Genomic DNA, 8638 nt, shown 5'->3' on the forward strand with positions numbered 1-8638 from the left:
GTCCTCAGCAGATAGAAGCCGCAGGTTGGGGTGACATTTAGAAGCTGGGGGCTGCTACAGAGGAGAATGGGGGTCACCGAGGAGGAGGAGGACAACCAGGCAAGTGTGGTGTTAGGGCAGCCAAGAGAAGAGGGTGCATCAGAGAAAAGGGAGTGGGCAGCAGGGACAAATCCTGCTGGAGGGACCAGGAGGACAAAACGGAGACTTAGCACCGTATCCAGTGACTGTACATCACTGGAGCCCCCGCATGACGGTTCTGGGGGATAAGTAGGAAGAGGGACAAGAGCGCGATCAGATGTGTTTTTAAGGAGAATGGAAGGAGGGAGACTGAAGACAGCCTGGAGAAACAGCTGTTGGAGGGCTTTTGCGTAAAGGGAAGGGGAAATGAGACAGCAGTAGCTGAAGAGGGCAGAGGGATCATAAGAGAGGTTTTGGTGGTTTTTATCCACCCTCCCTCTGGTTTGGGTTTTAGGATAGGAGAAGTAACCATGTGTGAACAGATGGGAATGATTGGAGAGAGTGGGAAGAGGGCAGAATCACTTGATCAGCATCGGCTTGAAGGGTGGGATCTTGCGGTGGAGAGGGCTTCCCCTGGTCATCCGGAGTGAGAGGATGGGTGAGAAGGAAGTGAGAACACCCCGGCACGTGCGCAGTGGACCAGAGGGTGAAAGGGAAAAGGACAGAGCAGGAAGGTTGTGCAACACCGGATGGATGCAGGCAAAACGTTTAGCACCGGTCACACGGCGATGGAGGGAGGAGGTACAGAGGCAACAGGCAGGCCCGAGTTCAAATGCCGCTACTGCCCTTGCCCAGCTGCTTGACGTGGAAGTCACCGCTCTGAGCCTCGTTTGGCCCATCTGTTAAATGGGGGGAAAGGCAGGGAGGCATGGGGAGTGCTCCATACCTGTGGGCCCGCGGGCTGATGGGGGTCCAGCCCCGGGCGCTGGGAGCGGTGTGGACTCGCAGGACCCCCTCGGGGCGGGGCGGGGCGGGGCGGGGCAGCGCTGACGCAGCCCCGGGACTGAGGAGCGGCGCTCCGCCCGCAGGCCTCCCGGCCCTGCCCGCCCGCCGCCTGCCGCCCGCCGGGCCCGCGGGGCCGCGTTGTCCGCCGGCCGGAGTCGCAGGAGCCAGAGGTACGAGTGGCTGGGCTCCGGGGCACTGACCGGGGGCCACTCCGGGCCCGGGCGGGGAGGCGCACTCCGAGAGAAGGAAGGGGTAGGGGCTGCGGAGGGTTCGGCTGCCGCCCGCCGGGACCACCTGTTCGGGAGGGTAGCTCTCGTGCACACCGACTGTGCGCGCTGCTTCCCCGACCGCCGCCTCCGCCCCAGAGGCACCCGAAGTTGAGCGCGGCGGCTGGGCTGGGAGCCCAGCCTGAGAAGGGAGAGCGCGCCCCGCCCGGGAGCCCTCCAGGCAGCGCCTCCCCGGCCGTGGTCCCCGCGGCAGGAGCAAAGTGGCCGTGGGGGCGAGAAGCCCGGGTCCGAGGGCCGGCTCCCCTGGCCCGCGCTGTGCCCTTGGGCGAGCCGCGCCGCTCTGCCTGGGGGCGCGTAAAAGTCCCGGAGGCCTCGCCGCCCGCCGCGATCATCCCTGGCCCCGAGGGGCGCCGCTGGGGAGAGGGGTCGAGGGGAGCGGCCAGCTGCGGGGCGGGGGGTAGTGGGGCGGGGGGTAGTCTGCCGGGGGATGGGAGGCGTCCCCCTGGGCCTTTGAGGATGCTGAGGCTTTGGACGGCGAAGGGGGGAAGGGCTCTCTCCAGATGGAGGGACCGCCCGGGTCGGAACTGGGAAGTAGGGAGAGCAGGGTCTAAGCGCTCCGTCCTGGGGATCCGGATCCGCAAACCACCCCCTCTTTCCGGCGTGCTTCTCTCCTCCAGATGGGAAACGTCGAGTCCCAGCGGGAGCTGTGGTGCCCTGGCAGAGGCTCTTTCCGGGGATGTCCAGTCTCAGTCCACGCCCCTGGGCCCTAGCCGAGTCCCCGGCCTCAGTTTCCGCTTCTGACACGTGCGGGGCAGAGGTTCCCACCTCCCGGCCGGAAGCAGCCGAGCCCCCAGCTCTGAGAGGGTTAGGACCTCCCTTGACCTCGCTGCCCTCTCTCTGGAGGACACCCTTTTGGTCTCCGCCAAATACGGAGTGAGCGACGGCTCCGTGGTGGCCCTTTGGGGGTCTCTGGGCTCCTTCGTGCCCTCCTCCATCAACCCCCCCGGGGCACCTGGTGTGCTACCCCTCCGGCACCCTCTCCAGCCCCACCCCAGCTGCCCAAGGACTCTGCCTTTGTTACCACCTCCCCAAGATAGGGGAATCACCCTGCCCAGAGGGACAAAGCAGGGCCCAGGCTGGCCGCGACTGTCCCCTCCTGCTCGCATCCCTGTTCCCACAGCCAAAGAGCCCGGCAGCCAAATCAGGCCCAGATAAAAAATAAAAAAGGAGAGTCAAGATGGAACCTTCTCAGTTGCTCCTTTTCCTTCCAAGCCTGTTTCCAGTGCCCCTCATGCCTGTCCCTGCTTGTTCGCTATGGCCACCCCATATTAGAGCACAAACACGAAGTGGAAATTCTTTACCATTTAGTTTTGCTTCCTTGTACCCGTTGAAGCCGTAGAGCTGCCTAGGCTAGTGGACTTGCTCCTGCTGTGTGCGAGGGCTGGCAGCGTCTTTCAAAGTGACTTCTGCTTGGTTGCTCCTCCGGATCCCAACTCTTTGAGACCCCCATGGACTGTAGCCCGCCAGGCTCCTCTGTCCGTGGGGATTCTCCAGACAAGAATTCTGGAGTGGGTAGCCTGTCCCTTCTCCAGGGGAACTTCCCAACCCAGGAACTAAACCAGGGTCTCCTGCATTGCAGGCTGATTCTTTATCAGCTGAGCTGCCTTGGGAAAGTGACTTACTTGGAACTTAAGGAAGTTGTGACACACTGCATCATCAAGTTGGCCCCCTTCAGCCCCTTCCATGGGGCCATGGAGGTCCAGCTCTTCAGGGACCCAGGGCAGCAGAGAATGCTGTTCCCTGTGGGTCTGAGTTGGTCCCAGGGCAGAGTGAGACAAGGTGGCTGCCGGGGGCATTTGTAATCAGATGGGAAGAGGAGTGGATGAGAAAAGGGGAGCTTAATCTGTGAAAATAGCTCTTCCCCGCCCCAAACCCCGCCCCCCCCCCACCCCACCAGCTGCTGCACCTCCCAGTGGGGATGGTTCCACCTTCAATCTGGCCACCCAAGCTGTGCTCATTACTACGCTCGGAGGTACGCCCTTACCTCCTGTTGACTGACCTGCCCTGCATTCTGTTGCCTTCCTCCTCCTCTCCAGATTGGAAGCTCCTGGAGGGAGGAAACTTGCAAGCCTGACATAGTAGGTGTTTACTGCCTTTTGCTTGAATGAATGAACTGAAAGTAGGGGGGGAAATTCCATATTCACATCACTTGGAGATGTGCTGTGCTTAGTCACTCAGTCATGTCCGACTCTGTGACCCCATGGACCATATATACGCCAAGCTCCTCTGTCCATGGGGATTCTCCAGGCAAGAATACTGGAGTGGGTTGCCATGCCCTCCTCCAGGAGATCTTCCAACCCAGGGATCGAACGACCATCTGAGCCACCAGTTATCACCTGGATATAACTATTGTTAAAATTTGCCAGACTTTTAAAAAAACCCATTGGTACATATTTGAATGGGCTTCCCTGGTAGCTCAGTGATAAACAATCTGCCTGACAATGCAGGAGACTCAGGCTCCATCCCTGGGTCAGGAAGATCCCCTGGAGAAAGAAATGGCAACCCACTCCAGTACTCTTGCCTGGGAAATCCCACAGACAGGGGAGCCTGGTGGGCTACAGTTTATGGGGTAGTAAAGAATCAGACACGACTGAGCGACTAAACAACATATTTGGATACCTTGTTTATACAAACGTTGCAAATTCCTCGTCTTTCTCTAATTCTTTTTTCATATTTTTCAATGCTTAGACATTGTGACGTCATATTTAGTCAATGAGTTTCATTTGACATTTAGGTTTTGTTGGGTGTTTTTTTAATATATGGCTCTTTTAGATGGTGTTACATTGAGTTCATAGATAAATTTATGCATTGCCAGATATTTTTTTCTGGAGAGGGAATTACCTGGTAGTCTGTGTAGCGTCAGCGGGCTCTCCAGAGGAACTGTGCCGTTCGTTGTGTACTTCCTTAGGCTGTGAACGTGCATTTCCTGTTATTTCCTGGAAATGAAATTACTGGGGTCAAAGAGTATGAACATCTAGTATCTTTGGGTGATTCTTATTCACTTGTTTGAGTTCATCAGTGAGACGTTTGCCCCTTGTCTGGTCTGTTGGTGGCAAAGATCTTCTCCCAGGTTGTGACTAGGCTATTACTATTTTTGCTGCTGATGGTGTGTGTATTTGAGCAACACATTTAAATTTTTTATTTTACTGTATCTGTGCTTTTGGATAAGGGAGACTTGGCTGCATTTATAAGCTGATGGGAAAGAGCCAGGCGAGGGAGTGGCTGAAGTCCCTGAAGAGGGAGGGGCAGGTCAGGAGATGAAGTCCCAGAGGATGTTGGAGGCAGGAGAGGGCTGGAACTGGTCCAGTGGGGGGCCTTCTGAGCGGGTGAGGACAGGGGGTGTGAGGGAGGGGCTGGGAGGGCATCTTATGAATGGGCTTTGATCTTCCCAGAGAAGAAAGTAAAAAAAAAGCATCATCGGCGGGTTCTGGACCTGAGGCCCCCAGCACCCTATGCTGTTTGCCAACCTCATTTCCCTTGAGTCCTCCTTGTTTCCCTGGGAGGTAGGAGGTGTTATCACCCCCATTGACACTGAGGGAGGAGAAGTACCTTGAAGAGTTCCCCCTGCACTCACCACCTGCCCTTGAGAGTCCTCCCCGAGCCTCCATCTCTAGTAGCTAGCGAGAAACAGTACCCATCTTCCTGTGTCTAGAGCTTGGTGAGTGAGCATCCCTTCCTCTCCTGCCTGCCTCTGTTTGTCTTCCCTCTGGACAGACCCCAGTGGGGCCAGGAGCTTCCAGTTCTGCAGAGCTGGCCACAGGGACTGGGAGGGCCCCTTCCACTCCGGGCACTGCCCCAAACTCTCTTCTCACCCAGCAGGAACCAAGTGCTGCAGGGGCAGCAGGGCCTTCTGGATGTCACACCTGTGCAGAGTCTGAGTTGCTGGGTAGACGTGAAGGTAAAACAGAAAAGTAGTCCTTACAGTCCATGAACAGCTTGATTTCAAAGTGCAGACGCCATCGTCCCAGATACAACTATGGAGCCCAGAGACACCCCCACCCCACCCCGGGTGTCTGTAGTCACCAGCTGCTTTTTTACAGAAGCTTCCAAGGCAATCTCCTGATTTGAGGGCAGGCTACTGGCTCAGACAGTAAAGAATCCACCTTCAGTGCAGAAGACCTGGGTTCGATCCCTGCATCCAGAACATCCCCTGGAAAAGGGCATGGCAACCCACTCCAGTATCCTTGCCTGGAGAATTCCATGGACAGAGGAGCCTGGTGGGCTACAGTCTATGAGGTCGCAAAGAGTCGGACATGACTAACACTTTCACTTTTCTTCCCATTGATCAAGCCCCCACCTGATTCCAGGGCTTTTGTTAACCTGATCTTTTTTTTAAACCCCCTCAGCCCTCTTGAGCTGTCAGCCCCATCTTACAGATGAGGAGCTGAGAGTCAGCCACCTCCTCTTGACCACAGCAAGATCTGAGCCCCCGGCCACAGTGCAGTCCCAGCTGAACAGGACTGGGCTACAGACAGAGTTATTTCACCTGGCAGAGGGTGTGTGAGTCCCAGCTGGGCCTCGGTTTCCAATCTTAAACTGTAATCGATAATAAGAGGACCTGCCTCACGCAACTACTGGGAAGATTACATGAGTTACTGAAGGAAAAACCACTCTAACCAGTGGCTGTGCATGGTAAGCCCTCAGGAAATATACACCATTGTTATTATTAAACCACATAGCTCCATTCCTGACGGGGAGCTTTTAATAAATGCTAACTTGGCCACACCCGTCTCTCTTCCAATGAGAGGATGGGAAGGAGGACCAACCCTGACACTGGAGAGAACTTGGACTTTTTAAGTTCTCGAGACTAGTGATGACCTGTATCGAGAACAGATTGGCATTTCCTTTGACCTAAGCAGTTCATTTCTAGGAAGGGTCCTGCAGAAGTAATTAAGGATGTGTTGAGAGATCTAAGTGCTGAGATACCACAGTGTTGTCTATAAAAGCAAAAAGAAGCCACATTTCCAGCAGTCAAAATGCAAAGTGAAAGTTGCTCAGTTGAGTCTGACTTTGTGCGACCCCATAGTCCATGGAATTCTCCAGGCCAGATTACTGGAGTGGGTAGTGTTTCTCTTCTCCAGGGGATCTTCCCAACCCAGAGATCGAACCTGGGTCTGTGCATTGCAGGTGGATGCTTTACCAGCAGAGCCACAGGGGGCTCAGCCACAGAGGGGCTCACAGGGGGAAGCCCCTCCAGCAGTCAAGGTGGGTAACCCTGGAGAAGTAGGGTGTGGAGCTGTGTCTACTGACATAATAGAGGCACAGCGTGTGCCTTTCCAAAGAGTTTAATTCCAGGTAGAATTTACAGCCCATTGCATGCGTCCAGCTTGATGAGTTTTAGGAAATGGGTCTGATTATGTAACCACCACCACCTGGTTTTAGGAGACAGGGGCCCCACATATTTTTAAGTGAAAAATAAAACAAGGTGTAGAACAGTGTGGGTAAGGATCACTTTCTGTGCGCCTCCTGGACACAGCCTGCGTAAACACTGCTCCGTGTGAGTGGAGGAGGCAGAAAGGACTGGAATACATATGCCAAAATGCTGACGTGTCACATACCCTCACCTCAAACCTTCAAGATAAAGAGCAAAGCAAGAGCTGTTCACTGAGAGTGGTGACTGGATGTCCCCTCCCCTGCCCCCCAGGCATGCACGCGCACACACACACATACACACACATCCCTCTCGAAAAACTGGGAGCCCTACCAACCATGATCCCACTGTTGGCTAAGTGTCTGTGTATACTCGCTGTGGAAACACAGAGGCAATACTCAAAGGTATGAAGAAAACCATGACAGTATTTTGATGGATTCTTGGCAAATGGCAGCTCGTCTTCCCCATGATGGTTGAGAGGTTGCTGGGTCGGGAAGGTGGAGGGACATTTTGGGAAGAAGGAAGAGCTTGTTTCAGAAACTTGGTGTTCCCAGAGCCTGGTGCCTTGAGCAATAGAGAAGAGCTGGGTTTTCTTGCATGTTTTTAACCATCATTTTCAAAGGCATTGAGGATATATCGGGATGGCTGTCCTGTATTCCTCACCACTGTCAGGCATCATGCACTTATCGTGCACCTGCTGTATGCCAGGCCCTCCCTGATTTAATATCAGGCTGAGTGGGCAGCATCTGGCTTGGTGCCCACTTTCCTGCAATCCCAGTTCGCTCCAAGACCAAATTCACCCCGGTGGTTCCCCCATAGGACTTGCTCAGGGGCTCTGACGGTCTGCCAGGGGTCTGGGCTACGGGGGAGCACAGGGTTTGTGGTGAGTGCTGTTCACACTCCTTTGGAAGGTAGCCACGAGCTCCTCCTGGTGTAAGTGTGCAGAAATGGGGGCCCAGCCACAGTAAGCGTCAATGTCTGGGTGGCTTCCTAGGTGAGGAGAGACGGGGGCACACATACCTGGGTGGTGCCCATCCCGCCTCCCCGCTTCACTAGCCCAGCAGCCCCTTTGCTCTGCACCTGAGTTTTTCATTTGTAAGAGGGGCCACCGCGGTGGACATGGAGACCCAGGGCACGTGGTGTTCAGTGGGGTGCCTGGTAGGCGGTGTGTTCCAGACAGATGGCAAAACTTCCTTCGTACCTTTTCTGCTCAGGAAGTTCCTGGGCAAGGGAGCATGGAGGGATGTTTTGGGAAGAGGAAAGAGTGGGTTTCAGAAGCTTGGAATTTCCAGAGCCTGGTGGCTTGAGCAATAGGGCAGACGTCAGCTCGGCTAGTCTGGAGGTCATGCGCCCGAGCGGGCAGGGCTGGGGAGGCAGAGCTTGCAGGATCCCAGCACTGTGGGGTCTGCGGGCTTGTGTGGGGCTGCAGCGGGAGGCGGCTGGGGTGGTGCGTCCCTGGGACCGAGAGATGGAGAGAGCTGGGCTGGGCTGGGGAGAGGGAAAGAGGGGTAGAGGGGAAATCTGTTTAGCGGAGCTGTGCCCCCACTTCCCTCTCTCTACTTCCCTCTCCCCGAATCATCACATGAGCCCAGTGACACATTCCTGTTGCTACACATCCCCTGTGATTTAGACTCAAAAAGCAGCCAGATCTTAAAGATTTCTTTAAAACATTAGTCACACTAGGGAATTCCCTGGCAGTCCAGTGGTTAGGATTTGGGGCTCTCACTGCCAAGGTGGGGAGCTAGGATTCCACAAGCCACACAGGGTGACCCCCCCAAAAAAAGTCAAGCTATAACCCTTTCCTCTTCAACATTGCCCAGTGGCACCCCCTGCCAATCAGTTGTCAAGTCCTCCCTGTGGCCCTCAAGCCCGCTCCCCACCCCAGCCCAGTGTCCCCTCTATCTCTCTGGCCTCTCCTGGTACTTTGGTGACTCCACGGTCAGTCCCTCAGGCACATGTGTCTCAGAGCCTTTGCACTCGCTGACTTTCTTCCCTGGGCACCCTTTCCCCAGAAATC

General features: G+C 55.5%; 1 protein-coding gene across 1 annotated transcript; it reads left to right on the forward strand.

The window, feature by feature from the left end:
- Positions 1-766: 766 nt before the first annotated feature.
- On the forward strand, positions 767-2437 carry LOC112584433 (translation initiation factor IF-2). Its single transcript, XM_025282744.3, has 2 exons — positions 767-1133; positions 1868-2437. The coding sequence occupies exons 1-2, from the start codon at positions 887-889 to the stop codon at positions 2125-2127; spliced, it is 507 nt and encodes a 168-aa protein (XP_025138529.1). The 5' UTR covers positions 767-886; the 3' UTR covers positions 2128-2437.
- The last annotated feature ends 6201 nt before the right edge of the window (positions 2438-8638 follow it).

Source organism: Bubalus bubalis, chromosome 4 (assembly GCF_019923935.1).
Source record: "Bubalus bubalis isolate 160015118507 breed Murrah chromosome 4, NDDB_SH_1, whole genome shotgun sequence".
NCBI lineage: Eukaryota > Metazoa > Chordata > Mammalia > Artiodactyla > Bovidae > Bubalus > Bubalus bubalis.